Raw genomic sequence first — 24623 nt, forward strand, 5'->3', positions numbered from 1 at the left:
CCCTTTAAGCCGGCCTCGTGCAGCGCCCGGCGGGGCGGAAGGGGCGGGGTCCGGGCCCGCCGCCATCTTGCCCGCCGCCGCCGCCGCCGCCGCCGCCGCCGCGACCCTCGGCCACACGGGGGCGCGGCGCGCGGTCTCTGCCCGCGAAGGCCGCGCCCCTGGGTCCGGTTGGGCGGTGAGGCGGGCTTCTCGGAGGAGGGGCCCCCTGAGTGGGGCTCTGAGGGATGGAGCAGCGCGGTTCCGAGCACTGGGACAAAGGTCATGGCAAGGCCCGGGACATTCCAGAAAGGGCTAGAGCTGGGCCTTGTGAGCGTCACTGGGAGGTCCCCTTACGAACTTTTGGCTTCATTCGGGAGGCAGCAGAGAGTCGTCAGAGATCCCAGGCGGGGCAGGGTCAGATGTGGGTCACACAGAGGACCCCCGCTGCGTCCTGTCAGCTGGCCATGAGGCTGGGTGCAGGGAGAACGATCTGGAAGCTTGTACAGCAGGCTGCCCCAGCTCCGAGCGTTGTTGCCCACCTCCTCCGCCCTGCATGCCATCTTTTCCACTTCTTCAGGAACCTGCTCCAGCAATTATTTGCTCTTTGCAGTGTTTGCAACTTTTCCTTCTTTGGTGGCTTCTTCCCACTAGCACGTAAAACGTGTTTACGCCTCTTAAAAACAGGCCTTCAGCTTCTGCTGCGCCTCCTCCCTCTTGTTGCCATGCTCCTGGCTCACTTGGCACTACCCCCTGTGAGGATGGCAGAGTCCAGCCTCTCCCAGGCAACAGGCTCGGTTCCTAGGCTGTCTGATGTCTTCACCACATTAGTCCGTCTTGCCCATTCCCACAGTGCTCTGCAGCTACTGCTTTCTTTGGATTCTCTGGTGCTCCTCCATTCCAGCAGCCCCTATTTTGCGGTCATTTCCCCGAACATCTCTGGAGTCCATTTCTTCCCCAGGCCCCCTGCTCTTGCGACTCCCTCCTACCCTGAGGACCCTAGGCCTCTCTGGGCAGAGCTGCCTGCAGCCCCTGCTGTGCTTGCCATCTGCGGCGTGTGAGCGTCTGCCCTTGTTTGCCTCCCGCTCTAGATGGGGAAAGACCCCACCAAGCAGCAACAGTGCCTGCTCTTTTGTTTCTCCAGTTGGATGAGTGCTTGCACGGCAACAGGTCTCCTTCCCTCACCACCCGCCCCCCTCGATTCTGACCCCAGAGGGCTCCCCTTCAGGCTGTCCCCCCAAGATGGGCCTCCATGGGAGCCGCTCTCCCCAGAAGTCACAGCCATCACCAGCCACACCCTGGGCCCCAGTGCTTTCTCATGGGGACAGCCTTTACAAAGACTACCAACTCCAGTACAGGAAATTACCATGCACACACACACTAAGCCCTAAAGGAACAGCAACTTTGTCCTCCTCGTTCACTGCTGGACAGAGGCTCCCAGGACAGGCCTGGCACACGAGACATGCTCAATACACACAGGTCAAATTTCAACCCTTTGTTTTAACCTTCAAGGCCAGGACATTCGAGTGCACCTTCTAGCAGCGTGTGCCCACATTTATTTGCATGTGAAGCTGGACTCTGAGCAGTTGTCCCCTCCAGCCCAGCAACAGCCTCGTAAGAACAGCTGTGGCAGGGCAGGCAGCTCCTGAGTGCCAAATTTGCAAAAGGTCTGCAAGCCCCACAGTGATGACAGCGCCCCCTTTGGGCAGGGGGCCAGGTCAGCAGAGGCCACGGGAAGGTCTCAGGCTGTAGGCACAGGAGCCGGAGCTCGGGGATGGCAGCTGGTTTCCAAAAGCACCTGGACAGAGGAGGCACCCCTGCCATGGCCCTCAGGAGCAGGGGATTTGTGCGGCTGTGCAGAAGGGCTGCAGCCCACTTGCCTCTGGACCTGGGGCTCAGCGGGCCGACCCGTGCCAGGTCCTTCCCAGCCTGCCACCCCAGAGCTTCCCATCACACGCTGGAGCAGTGCGCCTAGAAAGTGTAGCCTCGGAACCCAAGGGGAGGCAGTGTATGGAGCAGGCTGGTCTTTCCTCCCAAGGCAGTCCTGGAAGCAGCTGGCTATTTGGGTTCAGGGACAGCCAGACGGAATCAGGAAACATAGCACCATGCTGTCCTGTGAGCTGTCTGATAATGAAAGCCCAGACCTTGAGTCACTTTCACAGAGAGATTTATCGAGAATGCTAACAGCACAGGATACAGTACTTCCCAACAAAAGGTGCAAACGCGTCACTTAGAAAGGCATGCTGAGTATTCTTTGCTTTCACACGTATTAAAAAACTTACAAAAATAAAATAAAACTGCGTGCTGCCCATCTTTTCAAATAGTAAAAGAACCTTATGAAAAAATCACTTGATTTTACAACAAAAGACACAAACGGACATTTTTATGTAAATTTATAAGGCAAACTCTTTATATAATAAATAGGTTACAGGGATTCAGTGGGGGGGGTGTTTTTGAAACGTATACAGGTACATTCAGACAGGTTTACTGAAATGGTACAAATTTCCTTAATAAATTGCCTTTTGTTTTTAAATATATCAGTGCTTTCAGTCATTTGGCTATACACAAAGAACCTTTTTTTGAACACTACAAAAAAGCAATCAATATTTTTTGTTTTTAAAACGACCTACTTATTTTCTAAAGTAATTGTCCCAAAACACAAAAACTGAAGGTGAATGTGATGGAGGGCTTTGGAGACATCTCTAGCCAAGTCTGCCCTGGGCTGCTCCCTGTCCCACACACACCTCTCTCCCACCCTCACCGGGCTTCCGAGCTGGAGCTCCTCTGTCTAGGGTGTCCAGTGTCACTGTGACTCAGGAGGGGGCAGCCACCCTGCCTGGTTCTTCCTGATACTAAACCCATGTGCAAACAGTCATGACAGTCAGCATTGTCTTCGCCTTTGGGGGGGGGGGAGGGCTGGGTGCTAAGGGAGCACACATCTGTCCCTGTTCCGTGAGCCCAAAACAATGTCTGGTGGGGGTAATGGCTTTTCTCAGAAGGATCTGGTTTTGCCAGGGGAAGGGAAGTGGGGTTTCTCATGCCCAAATTTTGCTGGGGATCAGATGACAGCAAAGAGAGTGCACCCCCTCCACCATCGTCATATCACCCAGGATGGTGAAGAATCTAGAGGTCACATTACTGTTGTATACTCTGGGACTGGGTGGGTTGTGATGGGGGTGTCCTGAACAGTAATGCCTACCACCTAGCCTGTCCAGGAAGAGCTGCATCAGGTGGAGAGTGGCCAAACTGCCCTGTCAACATACAACTGACCTGTGGCCACAGTGGAGGTCTCCAGGGAGATGACCACCCTTATTCTGAGCTATGCTCCTCAGGCCTGCCCTATCCTCCTTCCACTGAGGCAAGGTCGGCTCTGCTCACACCCCTCCCGTCTCCCTTGGAAGGAACATCAACCTTGTCTGTCCTTAAAAATAATGACGATGCTAATAATCTCGGGGGAAAAAAAGGCAACAGAATCCACCGGGTGGAACAAAACCTGGTTTTGCTCTGACTTTGAAAATGGCAACATATCAGCTATTTGGTCTGTTGGCTTAGGTTTAACTTCTTTGGGTGGCATCTGGCTGATCTGGGCAGGGGTCATCTCTTCGGATCTCCCCTCCTGGGGAAAAAGGACAGCCCCTCTCATCTTGGTCACCATCCCCTCCCTCCAAATTCTTTTGTTTGTAAAGAAAAGGTGTCTAGAAGCATTTGTCTCTGGAACAATTACTTTAAACATGGTTACAATACAGACTTCAGTTCAAACACAGAAGAGATTTACTTAGCAAATTTCCTTTCACCCACCAAAAATTACACAAATATAAGCCTCAACACCACAGTTAAGAGGACCAGTAGAGAGAACCTCATGTTTGGAACACAAAAGGAGAAATAAAAACCAAACCAAACCCAAACAGAAAAACCCCAGAAAAACGATGGAAGGATGAGGGAGAAGGGGAGGAGAGCAAACACAGCACACGTTACAGTGTCCGGGTACACGGGAGCCCAGCGCGAGGAACGGGCTCGGCACACATTGAGTAACAGTCCTGGTGATATTTGGTCATATATTCATCAACTACTGACTCTGGAGCGGCCGTTATTGATTGAAGCAGTGACAAATCAAACGGAAAAGGAGGCCTTGGTAGCAAGGGAAGGAGCAGGCTTCAAGTTCTGCAAGCCTTTTGCACTCCACCGTCCAGCTCCCCAGAAACACTCAACTGGGTGGGCCCTGCTCCGTCCAGGTGGGCGAGAGGTCACTGGGTGAGGCTAAGTTGGGCGCTGATTTCAGATTTCAGTCAGAAAGCACGCACGTGGACACACGTGGACACCCACCTGTTAGTGGCAAACAGCAGCAGCAACGGCCTCCTCGCCTCCTCTGCCCCCATCCCAGGCTGGGTGGGAAAGGACGTCGTGACCCACTGCTAATACTGAATGCAGGCTGGAGTGGGCCCCAGACTGGGCCCAGAGGCTGCCCCAGCCCAGGTCCTCCGAGGGCCCCACAGGTAGCCTGGCCACCCAAAGGGCTTATGAGTGTTTCTCTTTTGGTTCAGGCCTCAGAAGAAGTAATGATGCAGGGAGGGAAGCTTTTGGCCCTGGTGATTATAATGCTCTCTGCTTTGGAAGAACAAGTTTCTGGGTTGTTGTAGTTGTTTTCTTTTTTCTTTTTTTTTTTTTGGTGTTTTTTAATTACTTAAAAAAACGATCAAAAAGAACTGTTACGGCTAAACTCTCTAGCAGATATTGCTCATTAAGAATTACAAAAGCAAATGCAGTTACTCGTAGGATGGGGGAGAAGAGACAGGGATTTTCTGGAGTCTTTGCTACCTCCTAGGGGGGACCCAGTGGACTCTTGTATGTGGTTCTGGGGTCCCTGGTGTCTACCTGGTGCAGCTCACACATTCAGAGATGTGATAGGCCTCCCATCTGCCCTCCAGCCTCAGCAAAGTGGAAGCCCTATTGGTGGGGAGGCCTGCTGAGCTGACTCTCCATACATGATCACTCTGACTGGGTCACTGGGAGGGCTGGGGGTGGGGTCAGGCCATCCCCTCCCTCCTGGACTCCAGCTGCCCCATCCAGAGGTCGAAGGGGGCCAGGTGGTACCAACTACATTCCAGACTTTGCCAGGGCAAGGAAGCGCTCTTACACCCACCCGTTGAGGTGAACTGTCTTGCACCAGCATCCTGGGACCTCTCTCGCAAGCATGGGAGACAGTGCAAAACCCGGATGCTGCCTGGAGCCTCCTTCGCTTGGCACAGGGAAGCCCTTGAAAGAAGCGAGGAAAGACCACGGATCTGCTTGGACAGAAGTGACCAGCAGACAGATTTGTAGTTTTTTTTGTTTTTTGTTTTTTGTTTTTTTTTGTTTGTTTGTTTTGTGTTTTTTTTTATAATTTCCCTTGTCCTATGCTATGGTTATCAGAAATATTGTAATTAAGCAACAGGTATAATTTTAACAGATCTTTTGTGTGTGTGTGTGGAGCCACAAGCAAAATGAGTGTATAATTGTGCAATATACAGATATATATATATAAAAATTCAACTGCTCTGTGTGTCTAGTTGGTGCATTAAATAAAAGGGACAGAAAAACTAAAACCAAAGCTAAAAAGCGAAACAAAAGCCCAGGATAGAGGAGACCAAGCAGGCCTATGCGTATAGTCTATAAGATATTGGATATAATCAGGGTCACCAGGAAGAACACCTTTGTCACTGGACACACAAACACTGAAGGGAGAGGGACTACCAGTGAGCAGGAGCCAAACCTCTTGTTGGCCTTTTCATCTCATTGTCTCTTGCTGCTGAGGACCTGAGAAAAGGTAAGCTCGAAGGGGGGCTAGGGGAGCAAAGGCAATTTGCAAGTTTCCCTAATGCTCTCAATCTCAAAGGCCGGACTTCCCTCTGGGAAGGTCTCGGCTCTGCCCCGGTACCTGTTCTTGTGCCTGCCCTCCCTCTGGCCCAGGGGCTCTCGCTGGTAAGGGGCGAGGGGGGGACACACCACAGGGAGTGCTCAGGCCTCTGTCTTCACCTCTGCATGCAGAAGGGAGCACCACTTCACCTAGACCCTGGGCCCCAAGGAGAGCAGAGAGGGGGAATGTCCTCAGGGAACAGGCAGAGGCCAAAGGGGAGACCTCACCCTCATCTTCCTAGTTGCCTGGGCCCTAGTTAGGACTTCCTTTTTCCCGAAAAAATCAGCACTTGGGGAACATCCTGTCGAGATGAGAAAGGAACAATAAACAGGTGGTGCTGGGTGGTGAGAACGTCGCAGGCCTTTGGACTCACTGGTGACACTCTGCTTCCCACACCAAGTGCTGGGCTCCTACAGCTTTGGGACCAGGCAGGCAGCCCTGCAGGACAGGGGGCTCCCCAGTGCGAAGATGGCCCCGAGTCTCAGATCCAGCAGCTTCAGGCTGGATTCCCCTTTTCCTGGAGCACTCACATGTCAGGCCAAGCTCCAAATATTTTTGTATCAGCACTTTTGCAAAATCTTGCTCTTATTCATTCAGCAACATTGAAATGTAATTTTCTGCCAAATGTTTTCTAGATTTTCCTTCTGAACTGTTCAGAACGGGTTTCAGTGTTCACATTTTTCCCCTTTAATATGTAACTTTAGACCCTGGGGGAGGCAGTATGCTAGCGATATATAACAGACTATGCCTTTTCTAAAGATTGATACAGCATCTAAAAGAGAAAGACGAAAAAATGGAGACTCGACAAACCCCTCCAGAGTGGACGAGTTTACTGGCGGAGAGAGCAAAGGTGGGACCCTTACAGAGAACAAAGTAAGATCAGGAACGCGACATGGTGGGGCTGCAGGGGCTCTACCACCGGCTGGGTGATGCTGTCATGCTTGCCCCCGCTGCTCCCCACCCTGCTCCCCACCCTGCCCCCATGAGCCAAGACTCCAGGAACAGGGCTCTAAACACAGCTTGCTTCCTGAGGTCTGGGCCACCAGTCCTAAAATCTGTGCGTGACTCACATTAGGAAACAATTCGGGGCGACACTGGCTAGGAAAGGATGCGCAAAAGGCTTCTCCAAGAACCAGCACCTGTGACCTTCCCTGGCTCCATCAGCCCAGAGAGCCAGGCGCAAATGCTCCGGAAAGGGGGCGCAGAGCTCAGCTGCTAGGCTCCACTTGGGTTCTGCGGGATCCAGTCGCCCCACCTGGGGAGTTCACTTCATACCTGTTGCTCCCTCCTGCGCTTCAGTTGCTTACTAAAAGTTACCTTAATCCAGAGATCCTGGCAGCTAAAGAAACACCTTTCCCACCAAACATGGCAGTTTGCTTCAGGCTAGTACCTCCTATCATCCCTGTCAGAGCAATGAAAAGCTGCGTGGAGGAGCAGGTGACAACTTGGGGCTGCTCTGGGTCCTGGTGCCCCTGAACAGACTGTTGCCCGCACCTGCACGGGGTCTCAGGAGTAGAAGCCAGGTGCTGGCTGTGGCCAGTGTCCCTGGGCCACCACCACGGCTTTCACCTCCCAGGGAGTTGAGGGGACTGAGGTCCTTGGGTCGTTTGGCACTGATGGACTGGGGAACAGGGCATTTCTAGGTGTCGCCTGTGCCTTCTGATAAGGGGAATACAGCAGCAGCAGAAGGGAGCTGTCTTAGAGCCTGGCTGTGGCTCGGTGCCCTGGTTCGCTACAGTGTCAAGGCCAGCGGTTCCACTGGTTAGGGCAGGCCCACCAACGGGCAGGGCAGGGCAGAGCTGGGCTGGGCATTGTAGGAGGAGCTCAAGGACATACAGCATTCTGTCGGGAGAGGAGGTAGTAACTAACAACTAGAACGAGGGTGGGGGAGGCTGAAAGTGACTGTGACCTAGCCCTACAAACAGGTGTCTGAAAGCAGTCAGTTAATTTCTGTATTCTTCACACAGTCCCTAAAAGATGCCCCCAATCTTTATGATGTTCAAGCACACACAAAATCGAGGTCACACCCCCAAACTGGGCTGGACACGGCTGGTGAGAATCCCATGGCCTGGCTTTCCCTCCAACCTCCTGTCAACCTGACCCAGGACAGGGGTGGTATGGGAGCTGCCAGGGCGACAAACCACCAAGGTGACCTGCTTAATGGTGACTTACTTGTGATGCCTTTATTAGGTGAAGAAAAGGGAATGCGAAAGAATGGGGAGAAGGAGAGAAAACCCTAAGGAGCCTCAGGGGCTACCTGCAGCTTCAGAACTGTAAGGAGAAGCAGCTGGGGAGCGAGGGGGCTGCAGGTCAGACCAGGCCGAAAGAAAATGAAACTTGAAATGCTGTGCTCTCAACCACCAATGCCCAGTCAGCCCCTGAAGGGTCACAGGTGAAAGGGGGGCATGGCGGGCCCCGCACTCCTCTTCCCAGGACCAGATGGTACTGAGCTGACACTGGTTCCGGGAGTCACATTCCACTGGACTAAGTGTAATGCATAAAAACCCAACCGACCAAAACGGATGGTGTCTCCACGACAAACTGGCCGGACGCTGTACTTGCGTGGACAGGCATCCTTTGTGGGTGCCAGGAGTGCGAGGCCACTTCGGGGTCAGGAGCCTTTTGTCCTTGAAGGAAGAGGGATCCTGAAGGACTTGCCCCCTCCTCCGACCCCCCTGCCCTTCCTGGGGAGGAGTCAGAAGTGAAGCCCAGAGGGTCAACAGCAGAGGGGGTCTGGTTGTGGGACTTGCTTTTGCAGCATAAGGAAATGGGTACAAAAATGCTACAAAGGCCAACTATGATTCTGCAAACAGAATGGGGGCAAACTCCCTTGCTTCTAACCATTCCGGAAGAGACAAACGCGGTTTTTTTCTTAAGCTACTGATTGGAACTGTCAACTATGGTTCCTGATCACTAAGGACTGGCAAGGAAGTGCTAGACGGTTTTTAGGATGTTTCACTCCTTCATGGTTACACTGCAGTAAGGAAGCCAGGGGACAATAACTGAAATACACGAGACAACACGCACTTGACAGTTCATGGCAGCAGCTCGCATGGGACGTGCTTGTGGGTGTTTCTGGAAGCATAAGACTGCTGTCTCATTTGCTACTTTGATAAGGTACTTCTCAGTTGGACAGATTTAGATATAAGAGACATCTCTGTAAACACAGAAAAGGATATACCAATATGATGAAGATATGCAGCTAGATAAGGACTTCCTGAACACAGAATGAAAGGATGGGGTCCTAAATGGAGATTGATCAATGAAAACCCATAGCAAACCCAAGCCGCTCAGCCCCCACACCATTCCCCTGGCATAGATGTGGAGATGTGTGATATGCTGGCCCTACCCAGTCTCCAGCAAGCAAAACCCAGACATTTTCCATCAGAAAAGAACTCATGGTTAACTTAAGGGAGGAGCAGAGGGGCCAGGAGCCTAGGCACTGGTCCCAGCTCAGGTCTGGGGCATCTGCCATTTCTTCCAACCTGCTGCCTCGTTGCACCACACTGTGCTAGCTGGGCCTGGCCGAGGCCAAGGTCAGGGCCGGGCTACTTGATGACTATGGCAGGCCATGGGGGCCTCTGCACTACCCTCAGCTCCCAAGTCCAAATCTGCCCAACTTCGCCTGCCTGCTTCTCTCGAGTAGGTTGAGAAGGCCCAGAATCAGGGTCTGACCAGGGAAGGGAGCTCCCTAAGAGAGCAGGATCTTGCTGCTCTCTTGCCTTTCAGAGAGGCCAAGGTGCTAGGGCCAGGTGGACTCAGCAGAGCCCGGGGCTTCCTCAGGGCTCAGAATGGGGGTGTGGCTAGGGCTAGGGCTGGCAGTGGGAAGGCCCAAGGGTAGGGTGAGATCTGGGGGCCTGAGCTGACCAGCATCAGCTCAGGTAAAGCTGGGAACTGTGGGTGCCTGGTACAGAAGGGATGAACGAGGAGGGGAAGAAATGAAAGGATGAATGAAAGGCGGCAGAAATGGAAGGACAGAAGAGAAACCAATCAGGAAGTCCTTATAAAATTGCAGCAAACACTTAGAGTTTCGGAGCTTCGTGGGAACCCTATGTGCTGAGCCCACTTTAAAACAAGCGCAGGTATATACAGATCCAGGTAGTTCTAAACACTGTCATGTCTGGTGGCTTGAGGGACGAAGTGTCACCAATTCAAGCCAGTTTGCTCTCAGAGCATGTTTGTTTTGAAGTGGGAACATGAAGACTCAATAGTGCAAATAGTTCTAAGCTGTCCCTAAAGGAGTAGAATTGAAAAGTTTTGGAAGAACATTTTCCCCTCCTTCCCCCTGGCCCCCCAACCTGTCCACTGGGCCTCTACCTACCAGTCACAGAGTGCTCTGAGCGACTAGGAATTCCATCGGCCCCACTGCTCTCTGCCACCCGGAGGAGCCCAGGAGCCCGGGGCCAGTGCGCCTCGCCCTGTCGCTTCCACAGCCTCTCTCTCTCTCTCTCTCAATCTCTCTCTCTCTCTCTAGCGCCACCCACTGGAGAACGGCCCGGGGCTGTCCTCTCATCTGGTCACCTGGCTCAGGCCAGTCTACACCCAGCAGCTCAAAGGACTGACTCCCTCCTAGCCATGCCAGAACTGGAGCGAACAGGTGCTACCTCCCTGTCCTGTGAAATGTCCTAGTCGGTTTTGGATTGGGGCTGGTGTGGGGCCAGATTTGTGCCACCATGGGTGAGATCACACAGGCTGTAGCCACTGGCCATCTCTGTCTTTTTCTCTAAAGAATCCAACTGTCTCTCCTGCCTCACACCTCCTTGTCCCAATGTGGGTGGGGATGGGGGAGGCGGGGGAGCTGGAGGATGGGGGTGGGGCAGGGTGGGGGGAGAGGAGAGCGGAGACTGGGGCACCAATGGCACTCTCTGTCCCTAATGACCACATGGGGGGCGTGGGGGGGAGGTCGGGGTGGGAGGGGAGGTGCAGGCATACCCTAAGAAGCCTGGTCAACAGCTTGTCTGGTCAGTAGTATCTGCAGCAAGCCTTGTTGAAGGAGCCTAGTTTAGAAAAGTGCAAAGCTACTTCTGGCCCTGGTTAGGTCTTCAACCTGACTGTGCTTGTCGGTAAGAAAAACATCCCAATGCTCCAACTACTCCCACCCTGAAGCCACGAAACTCTAAGTTTACTGAAAGAAAAAAAAATATTTTTTATTTCAGTTAATCGGGAAGCTTTGTCAGAGCCCTACCCATAAGGAGAAGAGACAACAGCTGCCTTTATTCTTGTTGGTTTGCTTTGCAATCCGCTCTGTGTAAAGTCAGCTAACTCTCTCGGTCACGGGCGTCCGGCTGTCCACAGGCTCCTCTCTGTTTGGCCTTGGCATGGAGGATGAAACAATGTCTTTGCGCTCTCCCTCCCCTCGGTGTTTGTACTTGTCTGCGGCCGTGGCGGCGGTCGCGACCGCGGGCTGAGTCTTAGCTGGCTCCTTGGGGCAGCCGTCGCTCTCCAGCGAGCCTCCTCTCGCCATCTTCTCCTCTTTGCAGACGCCGCTGCTCAAGTCCTGGGGCTCAGGGGGGCTGGCGGGGTCCTCGGAGCTCTGGGGTTCAGGTGGGGGTGGGGGCGGGGGTGGAAGCAGCGGCGCGGGTGCCTTCGGGGGCTCTGAGTGGTGGTGGTGGTGGTGGTGCTCCTTCTTGGGGGGTGAGGAGGCGCTGCTGCTGCGCCCCTTTGGGCTGCTCTCCTTGCTTTTCCGCCCGGGGCTCTTGCAGGTCTTCAGTCCCTTCCCACTCTTCTCACCGAGGGTGGATACCAGCAGGGGCTTCACCACCTCCTTCACCTCGATGCTGACTGTCTCCCGGGTCTTGCGCTTCTTGATGGGGAGCACGGTCTCCTGCACGGACCGGATGGAAGACTCCTTCACTGCTTTCTTCTTGGCCTCTGCGGCAGCGGCTGCCACCACACTGCCCGGCTTTCGGCCCCGCTTCTTGGGAATGGCCTGGGGGTCGGCTTCGGCTTTTCGCTTCCTGCCAGGGCGTTTGATAACCATGACCTGGGCTGACGTGGTGGCCCCGCCGCCCCCTTCGGCCTTGCTCCCTGGTGAAGCTTGAAAAGGCATCTTGACGAGCAGCTTCCCGGGACTTTTCTCCAGGACCCTTTTCACCTGCACACCCTCTGATGCTGCTGCCTTGGGTCTCGCAGTGCCGCTCCCTTTGGGGCGTCCCCGACCTCTGCCAGTTCCTGGAGCTTTGGGAGATTTGGGCTTCTTAGGTGGTTTCTGCTCTCGCCGGGAGGGGCTCCCTCTCCCAGTTACCGTGAAGTCAAAATCATTAGGGTCCAGGGAGGTGTCGCCTACCTTTTCGAAGTACGCAATCAACTCCACTTTAGAGCGAAAGGCTTTTCCCTGGGGACTGTGGGAACAAATGGAGAGACACAAAGAATGATTAGAAGCTTCCACGCTAATGTACAAAGATGGGGCAGAGCAGAAGGTGGTGAACTCTGTGACAGGACGTTCTGCAACTGACCTGCCTGATGATACTACTGAATGAGAGTCACAGTAGAGAAAAGCCAAAACAGGCTGAAAGTAGAGGGGCACGGCGACGGCCACACATGAAGCAGTCGGGTTGCTGGGCGGTGGCAGCGGGCACCTAGAGGGTGTGCTCGCTCCAGTGACAGCTGTTGCCCGGATGCCCCTGAGGGTCCGCCTACCACCAAGGCCCCTCCGTTGGCCCCCAAAGGGGCCTGGCCTGGGGACTCTCTTGAGCCATCAGGCTGGGGGGCCCATTCTGCTGGTTGGTGCCTGGGCCCACTCAGGAAGTAGAGCACTCCCCTGTCTGAACCTGGGCATGCTGCTTAGCCTCTTTGGGATCGGTTTCCTCATCTGTCAGTAGGATAATGCTTTGCTCACCCTTGTCAGAGTTGTTGGAATCAAACGAGGTTGTCTGCAAATGTCTTTCCAAAACTGTTAACCTTTTCTGGATCATGTAAGGGCCAGAACTAAAATGTACTTATTCAGTCCTTCTCTGAAGCTCTTACTATTTGAACAGAAAATGCCCAAAGACCAGCCCAAAGCTGGACAAATGCACCAGTGACAGCTGGAAAGACATGTGTCTCTCCCCAGAGGCCCTGTCAGAGAGCCCAACCTTTCCCAACATGATTCACAAAGTGGACTGAGCCCTATGAATTCCTACTTCTTCTGGGTCATAAAGCCATGTCACAGAATAACTCACAGAAAGAAGAGTTTTAACTGGTTTTGAGAAGAGCCCCTCAGCTGGATGTTTTTCAGCAGGTAAAAGGGAGGAACCCAGAGAGCTCTGCTTGCCTTCCAAGCACAGGCCATGACACATGGCAGGTCCTGTGGCCTCTGGGCCCAGCCTGGGCAGGGCCTTGTGTCCTCAGTGTTTCCCAGGTGACCTCTCCTGGTCTCCTCACTGTGGCCCTGGGTAGGCTCTACTGCTATGCTACCTCCAGACAAGACCTGAAGGGCTGGTGGAGTAAAATCACTCTCTGCTACCCTGTGTACATCTCACTCAGGGCAGTGACCTCTGTACACAGTCATTTCCAAACACACCTGGTGGGGTCTGCAAGTGGTCTACCGAAGCCCTCCCAACCCAAGATGGGGTTACACACACACATCTTCCTGATCAACAAGTAACAAAGAGCCGCCACTCTAAGGGATCCCCATTAGTTTCTTAGCACCTGTCCCCAACCTCCTGCCCACCCAGCCTTCCCTGCTCTGTAGAGACAGGAGTTGCCCTTACTTACTTGATCAAATACACATCATACTTCCCAGCGGAGCGGCCAGATTTCCTTTGCTTAAGCTTTCGGGTCCAACCTTCAGGCAGAGTGGGGTCATCATACATGGGTCCCCGGTCACGAATGATGGAGCGCCGCTGTTTGGGGGAGGCAGAAGCTTCCGGGACAGCTGGGGCTGAGCCTGACCCTTCCGAGGTCTCCGCTTTGCCTGCCTCTGCTGGTTCAGCAGAGTGGTGAGCCGGTGGCTGCAGGGGCTCATGCTTGCCCTCTTTGTCTTCTTTCTTATCCTTCTTCACTTTTTTAAACTTCAGGGGTTTGTCCTTGAGGCCCTGGAGATCCTGGTCTTCTGACTTTTCTTCCCTGAAGTGTTAAATAAGTATGTAAGTATCACAGGGAACACACTGATTTGTAGAAAAAGTGAGCAATGGCAGGTTTGGGGTACCCCAGCACAGGTAGGGCTCTGAGAGACAGGGCTGCCCCGCCAATGCTCACCCAGATTTTGATGCCTTTCTCCTAGCTGTCCTGTGACCACTCTGACTCCTTCTGTCCCAAGTCCCACTCCTCTAACATACAAGAGAGTGAGCGGCCTGCACAGGTGGTATTCTTCTGAGTAGAAACACCATGTGGCTTCTTAGTGCAGCGCCTTGGAAGAGGCCACTTTACAAGCTGTGCCCGAGAGCCTCTAGGCTTGATGGCTAACAAGAGGCCCCTGACTGCTGGAGAGGGAGCTGCCCACCCAAAATGTGGGCAGGCCTACTCTTCACGAAGACCTGGCTTGGGTGTTACTATAGCCTCTGTATTTTAAGTTTTCTCAAATGTGTGCTTGATAAAAACCAGTCCTGGGGCACAGTACAACTTACTGACAGTAACAGAGCCTTGGGAGGTGGTGCACAGCACAGTGCTGTGGAAAGAACATGCAGGTTTTGAACCAGCCAACCTGAGTTCAAATCCTGACTTTGCAATTTCTAAACATGGGCCCAAGCAAGTGACCTCAACATCCCGTGCCTTAGTTTCCTCATCTTGACAATAGGTACCAACACCCCAGAGGGAGAAAAGTCACAAAGGCACACTATATAAACACCGGCCAACTCGGGCAACCAGAAACTGCTGCCCAGGGCTCTGCAGTGAGAAGAGAAGCCATCCCAGGTATGGTAAACTTTTATCACCAGACATTCCCTTACAACACATGACCGCCTCAGACTCGACCAATGGAAGGGAAGAGCAAGGACAACGGTGCAGGAGAGCACCCTCCCCAGGTTCCAGGGCAGGCGCCTCCCCATTCTTTCCCACTGACAGAGCAGCTCCTTCCCTATACTTTGGCTCCACCTGGTAGGGTCCCTTCCTTGTGTGCATCGGCAATGATCACCATGAGGCCCTGGACCCTGGAATCAGAGTCTGGCCATGATGTTCTTGGGGCAGGGCTAAGAGGGCAGAAACACAACCTGGGCTGGGGAGGCTTGGAATCGGCCATCTGCTGGTCTCTCGGCAATTCATTCTAGAAAAGAGTAAGGCTATTCCTGTCCTCAGGATCTCAGCCCTAGAACTGTCCTGTCCCACAAGGCTCGTGTCAGCACTGGATCACTACCTCATGGCCGGTCTACCCCAAGCAACCTCTCCCTTGTTCACACTGTGGAGACTCCAGTGAAGGCACTGTGGTGTGCACTGGTAACCAGACTCAAATGATGTGGGTAAGCTGCCAAAGGTGGGTTTGTATCAGGACACACTTGGCACCATGAGGACAGGCCTTTTCTAAACAGCTCAGGTCAGGGGTCAAGACACAGGCTCGCCCCTGAGTTCCTCCCTATCCTGGGTCATCCTCTAGCAGTTCAGGGCTTTGGGCACGGCTACCAGGGTCACCCTGATCCAGCCCATGGCCCATAGGAGATCTTTTCTTGCTGTAAAGTGAGGGTCTCTAATCTGTTGCAGCACAGAGCTTAGTTTTCAATCCTCGCAGTCTTAGCTCCTCGGCAGGAAATGAGGAAGAATCCTGGGAAGCTAGGCGTGGCCTGTGGCCTGCATGCCCCCATCACAGAGGGGAGAAGGGGAGCTTGCCAGCGGCAGAGTGGCAGATGGACTGGAACGACCACTTCCACACAGCCCACCACAAGGGCACTGCTGAAGGCCAGGGCTGCTCCCTGGAACCGGGATAGTCCTGGAGTCAGAGGACAACACTGCACCCATGGGAAAGGTCTGGCTTCTTCAGAATGCTCATTTATATTCCCCAAATGGTTTAACCACCATGAGGTCAGGTACAAACCACATGCCCCGGCAATGCATCTTATATATAAACAAGGGTCTCAATGCCATCAAGGGCAATCCCTTCTAGAACTCTACCCTAAAGAGGCACCCCCCAAATGCAAAACAACAGGTGTATGATGTTATTTGTAATGGCATTATTTTTCCTGCCCCAATACTGCACATAACTCAGAGAGCTGCCAGCAAGGACATGCGGAATGAATGGACGACACTAGGGATCGTAGGCTGCCTTACATGTGAGAAACAAGGGAAGAAGTGCTTCCTAGTCCCAGGGTGGGTGGGAATGAGGTAAGGTACAGGCGCGAGACAAAACCTCTCTGAATCACGTAAAAGTTTACATAACCAAAATGAAAACAAAAATAAGCGGTAACAAAATGTTACTATATTGAATGTAAACACAAACACATGAATTTTTTTTTTTTAAGATTTTATTTATTTATTTGACAGAGAGAAACACAGTGAGAGAGGGAACACCAGCAGGGGGAGTGGGAGAAGGAGAAGCAGGCTTCCCACTGAGCAGGGAGCCCGATGCGGGGCTCGATCCCAGGACCCTGGGATCATGACCTGAGCCGAAGGCAGACACTTAACGACTGAGCCACCCAGGTGCCTCCAAACACATGAATTTAACTGTATATCGAACTGATACCATACCACAGAGAAAAGATTTATTTCAAGTATCTCTGACCACAGTTCTCTGCACATCCTTGGTGGGACATACTCTAAGGCCTAATACGGCACCCCAGGGGCAGGGAACGCACCCAATGTCCACAGGAGGAGCCAGGCTGGCCCTGGGAGAAGTGGGTGGTTGTGGTTCTCCGGTGGCCTGTGGGGGCAGAAAGGCAGGGCAGTGCTTGGATGGAGAAAGGGAAAGTCAAAGGACACAGCTGCTGGTCTGGCCAAAAGGGCTCCTTGCACTAGGTGACACTGTGACAAGGCGAGTGTCCAAAAGAACAAACTGACTGGAACACAAGGAGGGACAAAAGAGGGAAAAGCCTATAGGAAGCAAGGGAGCAAGCCATGTGGCTACGTGCCAGAAGGTTCTGGGCAGCAGAGAGGCCTCAAGGGGGGATGTGGAGGGCTTTGTCAGGTTGCTATTGGGGAGCCTTGGGCAGGGGAAGGGATGAGGGCTCTTATCTTCCAAGGATCATTCTACTTGCTGTGCAGAGAGTGGACTTCAGGAAGCCACGTTCATATATTCTGGAGCTGGGAGGATCCCCAGAAAAACCACCCTTCCAACTCTTCAGTGTTACAGATGAAAAGAAAAGGAAGTATACAAAATTCCCTTGTGTGGTTGGGGAACTTGTCTGAGGTCACGGTTGAGTTGATGAATGTTCATCAACCGCCCTTGCCCTGAGCCAGACTCTGCTAGGGGCTGGAACAACAGGGCAGAATTATCATCATTTGGTCTTCAAGAGCCCCCAGTTTAGTCAGGGGGACAAGAAGTAACAAAAAAAATAGTGATACCCTTCCCTGTTCCAGGCACAGGGGAAGCCCAAAGATGGGGATTTCCTGGAGGAGGAAGGCTTGAGCTGGGTTTCCAGGGCTGAAGAGTTCTACTGGCTGGCAAGGAGGGCTCAGGACAGGCCAGTGATAGTAGGCAGTGATATCAATAGCTCCACCCCTAGAGGGAGGGGTGACTAATGACTCCTACCCTGTGTCACCAATGGCTCTGGCTGGCCCTCTCTCCCATATTCTTTTGGGTTAAGATGGCACTTCTGAGGAGCATTCCCTGCTCCTGCCTTCCCCAATCCCATGAGCAAGAGTGCCCTAGGCCCCCCAGTGTGGTTGGAATACACCACTACATAGGTCAGCCCCCGCCCCCCACCCCGGCACCGACGGTGCGTGCCTTCTTTACTGTTGTCTCTCCACTTGACGCACAGTGCCAGGCACAGGAGTGCCAAGTGACAATCACAACCCAGAGACTGTACCACCTTTGCTTCTTTTGATGACTGTATCCCTCTGACCAATAGCTTTGAAGAGCAGGGGCTAGCTTAGCACCCAAAGCAGGCACAGTCTGAGTAAGTGAATAAAGGATGAGTTTGGGTGCTACCGTAGCCTGCTGAGCACTGGTGGGCTGGGCTGGCAGGAGATGAGGCTGGGGCAGTAAGTGAGGGCCTGGGAGAACAGGCAGTGACAGTCTGTGGTGACAGGGAGGGCGGGGTGTGGGGGCAGCAGTATGGAGGATGGCTATGCTGGGAGGACAGGCTCCAGGCTTCCACGGATCAGCATCAGGTCTACAAACACTCCTCCTGTGGAAACTACAAAAAAATGCTAGACTGAACATCTTCTAGAAGATACTACAAAAGATGCTGTTTAAAAAGTTTTACTTGGGGGCGCCTGGGTGGCTCAGTTGGTTAAGCGTCTGCCTTCGGCTCAGGTCATGGTCCCAGGGTCCTGGGATCGAGCCCCGCATCCGGCTCCCTGCTCACCGGGGAGCCTGCTTCTCCCTCTCCCTCTGCTGTTCCCCCTGCTTGTTTGTGCTCTCTCTCTGCCAAATAAATAAATCTTAAAAAAAAAAAGTTTTCCTTGCACTGGTAAGCTGGTGAAAAAGGAATATACAGTTTAAAGAGTAAGGAAAGGAAGGTAGGGGATCCTGTTCTATGGATAAATCTGGCAAGTGTCCCGTTAACAAGTGATCAAACTGAGCATCAGCACTGTCCCATCTTGCAAGAATGGGTAACTGAGGCCATAAAGAAACAACTGGAAGATTCCAAAGAGAAGGGCATTCCACCCAACTGTGAGTCTGGACTCTTCAAAACAGCAGCCTGAAGAAAAGGTTTGGGAACTGCTCCTAGTTAAAGAGGACAACAGAAGGCAACACGCAATCCTGTACTGGCTCCTGGTTTGAAGGCACTGAAGGGGTGGTCATGGGCCATTTGGGGAATGTAAGTATGGTTCACGTTAGCACGGTGCCAAGCTCCTTGAGGGTCAAAAGTGTACTTTTGCCCTTAGGAAAGCCAGGTTCAAGCAGCACTTGTGCGTGCAATGTGGCAACAGTGACTCAGGGAAACATATGCAGTACTAATGTGGCAGCATGTTTGAAAAGCGGGGGGATGACATCAATGTAAGTGGAAGCTGTGCGGGTTGACAGTGATATTTTGAAGCAGTTTCGGGCAAGTTTTCTAACAATTAAAGAGAACACCTTCACATTACACGAATACATTAAGAGGGAAAGCTGGAAACCTTGTTGAAGTGCCTTCTTTTAGTGGCTCAAAGACCCACAATGTTTTCCACAGCGTTATGCTCTATATGGTGAAGCTGTGAGTGTGAATGAAGGGAAGGTGTCAGGGTTATTTCCCTGTGTTTAAATAAAAATCATTTGCAAGGGGCACCTCACTGGCTCAGGTGGAAGAGCATCTGACTCTTGATCTCGGGGTCGTGAGTTCCAGCCCCACACTGGGTGCAGAGATTACTTAAATAAAAAAAAAAAAAAATCACTGCCAAAGGCAGCCTTGCCTAGGACCCCAATTTAAATGTCAAAGGAACGGTGTAATAGAATCCGCACGTGCACAAATCGGGGGGTTACAGCTGATGGTAATGCTGGCTGCAAATGTCCACAGACACTTCAGTGTGCCCTGGTGTTAGGTCTCTTAGCCAGAATTTTAATCAGAACTGTCAAGGATTTTGTTAGTGAGCTCAAATCACATAGGTTTCGCGTGGCTTACTCCTCCCATTTTTCCCATAACAACTCTTACTTTTTATTGTGTGATTTGTAGAACACACATATCACATGGAAGCAGAAAGGCCTTCACAAACTTTAAACATCTATGAGGCAGGAAAGAAGGCTCTTGAGTAATAAAACATCATCTAGTAAGTTTGCTTCTAGAATGCAAACATTAGGTCAAACCTTTTCTTTGATCTAGCGAAGGAAAATCAGAGTTGCAGGAATCTTGTTTTTGAGCCAAATTACTGTATCCCAAGGGGTTTGATGGCGAGAACTGCCTGTACTTTCATAATGAAAGTAACCTCCAGTAATCCTGCAGAAGGCCGCCCTGGGAAGCTGCACCTGGCACTCATGTGACCCCAGGCTCCTGTCCATTACAGGGGTGCAGGCAACCAACAGCTGGCAGGTGCAGCTGGCCAGGCAACTGTGACTGAGGGACTACTCAATCCCCAAGGCTTTCAGATTAAAAAAGAAAAAGGCTACAAAGCCAGGTGAAAGCAGCAGCTGAAAGGGGTTTTTCACTTGAATTGGAATCCAGCCCCCTCCCAAGTGAGCTCCAGGGATCCTTCCAGAGGCACAGCAATATCCTGGCCCCATTTCAGTCATGTTTGCATGAGGCCAGTTTCAGGATATAGCATTTCTCAGCACCGTTCATTTCTAGTCACCCATTCCACTGAGCTGCAGAAGGAGCCTGAGTCCTACAATGAGGCCATGACCCATCAGGGCAAGGTGGTGGCTACTTCCCCAGGTGAATGGTCAGGGACCAGAGGACAGAAACGGCCTTCTTGCAGTGGCTGCTTCCATCCTGCAGTGTCATTCACTCAGTGCTTCCAATTCTTTCTACCTTCAGTGTGAGCTGCAGAATCTCAGAATCAAGGAGGCTTCTCTGCACGAATCAATAAAGGCAGCTGCACTTTGAGATGCCAGCTTCAGTCCCTTTTAAGATCTGAGAGAAATCAAACTGGCACTGGAAGAGAGTGTCTCAGTGGTCTCTGGGGAGCAAAAGAGCAAATGGGGTTCAGCTCAAAGGCTATAGCAGTAAAACCTGAAGTTCAGCGGCTCTGAATTTAGCGTATTTTTAAATACCTCAGTTTTCAGAAGATGCAAGAGAAACTGTTTTGAAAAGCTAAATAAAATACAGCTCTTGACAGTCCAAGGGAGCTCCTTCCCCAAATGAAGGCACCTGGTGCCATACGGTAGATCGCATCTTCATAGCATGAGTCCGTCACACATGGGGCAAGAAAAGCAGGTTTAAACAAACCCTGCTACTGTGGAGAACAGTCAGGCAGTTCCTCAAAAGGTTAAAAATGGAATTCCCACAGGACCCAGCATTTCCACTATAGGTGTAGACCCAAGAGAACTGAAAACAGGGACCTGAACAGGTATCTGTAAACCCATGTTCATAGCAGCATGATTCACATTAGCCAAAAGGTAGAAACAACCCAAGGGTCCACTGACAGACGAATGGATAAGCAAAATGTGGTCCATCCACACAATGGAATGTTATTTAGCTTTAAAAAATGAAATTCAGACACAGGCTACAACTTGTATGAACTTTGGAGACTCTATGCTGAGTGACATCAGCCAGCCACAAAAAGACAAATACTACATAATTCCATTTATATGAAATGTTTCAAATAGGCAAATCCACAGAGAGAAAGTAGATTAGCCATTACCAGGGGCTGGGGGTAGTGGGTAATAGGGAGTGACTCCTAATGATTATAGGGTTTTTTCTTTCTTTTTTTTTTTTAGTGGTGATAAAAATGTTCTGGGACCAGATAGAGGTGATGGTTGCACAACATTGTGACTGTACTAAATGCCACTGAATTGTACATTCTATTTTTTTTAAAGATTTTTTATTTATTTATTTGACAGAGAGAGCTAGAGAGCACAAGCAGGGGGAGGGGTAGAGGCAGAGGGAGAAGCAGGCTCCCCGCCAAACAGGAAGCCCGATGCGGGGCTCAATCCCAGGACCCTGGGATCATGACCTGAGCCAAAGGCAGTGATTAACCATCTGAGCCACCCAGGTGCCCCTGAATTGTACACTTTAAATGGGTGAATTTCCTGCTGTGTGAATTATATCTCAATTTTTATAACACCCCACTAAAATGACAGCTGACTTTGCCTATTACCCTAAACCGTAAAGGTAGGTTTTACGATGCCCAAGCAGTGCTCAGAACCCACAGCTGTCTCCAAGCAACCCTGTTTGGCTACAGGCAGAGTCCAGGCAAGTAACTCTGCCATCCATCTGAGAGAAAGAGGCCAGCATGGGACTGAGGGTGATATATGCTAGACTAGACCAAGCTGATTTGAATGCCATCTCTGAAGCCCAGGACATGGTAACCATGGCCGTTGAAAAGAATTTAGTTCAAGAAGTTTAATGACATAAAAAAAAGTTTGATGACTAGGCATTTAGCCAAGTTGAAGGTTGCTGGCTAAATATTCTGAGGGCATTTGATCAATCTTTTTCTTATTGTGGTTAAATGCACATAACATAAAATTTACCATTAGCAGCACTTAGTACATTCACAATGTTGTGCAACCATCACCGCTATCTAGTTCCAGAACATTTCATCACCCCCGGAGGAAACCCCATACCCATTAAGCAGTTATTCCCCGAGGTCACCTTACTCCCAGCCCTCAGCAGCTACTAATCTGCTTTCTGTCTCTATGGATTTGCCTCTTCTGGACATTTCATATAAATGGAATCATACAACCGATGGCCTTTTGTGACTGGCTCCTTCCACTCAGCATCATGTTTTCTAGGTTCATTCATGTTATAGTACGTATCAGAACTTAATCCCGTTTTATGGCTGAATAACATTCCATTGTATGGAAACAGCACACTTTGCCCATACATCTGTTGATGAATAGCTGGGTGGTTTCCACCTTCTAGCTACTATGAACATCTGTGTGCAAGTTTTTGCATGTTTTCAATTTTCTTGGGTCTACACCTACAGTGGAAATGCTGGGTCATATGGGAATTCTATGTTTAACCTTTTGAGGAACTGCCAGGCTGTTTTCCACAGGGTTTCCTTTGGGATTGATGAAAATGGTCTGCAACTAGATAGGAGTAAAGCAGGGCAGCAGAAACTGCTTCCACTCTGGAATGCTTAGCAGGTAGGGGCAAGCTTTAAACAGAAGTCATCACAGCAAGACCACTGGGAGTGGCACGGGGCAATGTTTCACCTACTCACTCATTCAGTAGCTAACATTCTTCTAGGTACTGAGGATGAGCTGTGCTAGGGCCAGGAATGCTACAGCAAGAAGACAAGCTTTCTACCTGCATCCATTTCTTTCTTTCTTTCTTTTTTTTTTTAAAGATTTTATTTATTGGGGTGCCTTGGTGGCTCAGTCGCTAAGCGTCTGCCTTCAGCTCAGGTCCTGGGATCAAGCCCCGCATTGGGCTCCCTGCTTGGCGGGAAGCCTGCTTCTCCCTCTCCCACTCCCCTTGCTTGTGTTCCCTCTCTCGCTGTGTCTCTCTCTGTCAAATAAATAAAATCTTAAAAAAAAGATTTATTTATTGGGGGGAGGGCGGGAGGGAGAGAGCGCACGCACGAGCCAGGAGGACCAAAGGGAGAGAGGGAGAGGGAGATACTCCAGCAGACTCCACACTGAGCGTGGAGCCGACTCAGGGCTCGATCCCAGGACCTTGAGATCATGACCTGAGCCAAAACCAAGAGTCGGAGGCTTAACCGACTGAGCCGCTCAGGTGCCCCAACCTGCATCCATTTCTTATCTTTCTCCTGGTGCTGTCTTCCGAGCAGAGTCAATAATGAAATCATAGCAATTCTGACGAATGTTGTGAAAGGGGAGATACTGGGAGGTAGGGGAGGAACTCCAGAATATGGATGCAATGGCAACACTATGGCCTGACGATGTGAGGCTGCTGGGGGTGGGGGGAGGAGAGGGTCCAAGGTGGTAAAGCTGGTGAAGCTGTGGATCATGAGGTGGCTTCCCCACCAGCTGCCCCCATGAAAGCAACTGGAGGGGGAGCTGGCCAGATGAGATAAGAACAGGAGAAAACCAAGAACCCAAACCTCATTACTGATGTTTCTGCTATTTTATCTCTTCCCCTAGAAAGGCCATATTGTTTGAATTTGCTCTCCATTCTCTAGCTTCCACATCTAGCAACTTCTCTTCCATCATGTTCCCTGGAGCCTTTGCTCCTACATGCCACAGGGTGCTCACAGTCCTCCCCTGCCCGAGTGGTTGGACACTTGGCCTCAAGTGCCCCCACGACAAATATCCAGTCTTCAACATACTAACAGCCAGTCTCCAAATGCACTTACATTATATTTGCCTTTTTGGTCCCCAGCAACACATTCCCACAGCTGCTTCTTCCCCCACTTGTCTGTTGATATTGTTTTCTTCTTACCTCTGTATACTTTATGTAAGTTTTACAGGCTTTTATCAAAGCGTTGGCTGCTTTTATCAAAGAACAGAGTATTTGCCAAAATAAATTTTCAACAGAGGCAATATATTTTTGGGGAAAAAAGAGGTAGAAAAGAAATCTCTAGTAATGGAAGAGAGAACTCCAAGAGCCAGCTCACTCTGTGTTTTCCTTATTGTGCCTCTTATTAGTGTAGGTCACCTCCCATCTGCATTCCTAACAAACTTCTTTTTCCCAGTGATGACATCTGAGCCCACCGAAATGGCCAACAAAATGGGAAAAAAGGGGGAAATCTGTCAGTGCTGGCAAATAAGAAGGGTGCCACCAACGGCTGAAGCACTCTGAGTGCTATAGAAATGGTGCGGCTGGGCCCAGTGTGAGTGAAGTACTGTTTGCGCAGTTCTACCTTACTCAAATACAGGAGCACAGGAGGGACCCACCAGGAAGGTCTACAAATACGATTCCCCAACAGAGCCCTAAGAAGTCTTCAAGGTCAGAACAACAGGACCTTGGAGCCAAGCTGGCTGAAATACAGTTTGCTCGTGGCAAATGGAAGGGCCTGGAATACCACTAGTGCCCTACATGGAAAGGCCAGTAATAGGCTGAGGGGTTTCCCTGGGCACTGCTGAGAAGGGGGACAGCAGAGAAAGACTGCAGTGCTCCAGTGAGACTGCATGACTGCAACATCCAGAAAGAGATACACAGATACAGATGGAGATCCGACTTGTTCCAGCAACCTCCCCAGCAGCACCCTG

At 51.4% G+C, this 24623-nt stretch overlaps 1 protein-coding gene across 2 annotated transcripts in view; it reads right to left on the reverse strand.

Annotated features, from left to right (window-relative positions):
• Positions 1 to 4616: 4616 nt before the first annotated feature.
• The window catches only part of MECP2 (methyl-CpG binding protein 2), a 61847-nt gene continuing 41840 nt past the window's right edge, over positions 4617 to 24623 (reverse strand). Inside the window, exons 1-3 of one of the 2 annotated variants that reach the window (XM_064574743.1) lie at positions 13565 to 13649; positions 12156 to 12210; positions 4617 to 12046 (exon numbers count right to left, since the gene is read on the reverse strand). In XM_064574743.1, the coding sequence (XP_064430813.1) occupies positions 11124 to 11918 (795 nt within the window). In that variant the 5' untranslated portion in view covers positions 11919 to 12046; positions 12156 to 12210; positions 13565 to 13649 and the 3' untranslated portion in view covers positions 4617 to 11123. Of the gene's footprint in view, positions 12211 to 13564; positions 13916 to 24623 lie in introns of those variants that run through there. The other variant, XM_045884228.3, reaches the window with a different exon arrangement.

Source organism: Mirounga angustirostris, unplaced genomic scaffold (assembly GCF_029215605.1).
Source record: "Mirounga angustirostris isolate CCGP_5_RB_7025 unplaced genomic scaffold, mMirAng1.0.hap1 SCAF_11, whole genome shotgun sequence".
NCBI classification, from domain to species: Eukaryota; Metazoa; Chordata; class Mammalia; order Carnivora; family Phocidae; genus Mirounga; species Mirounga angustirostris.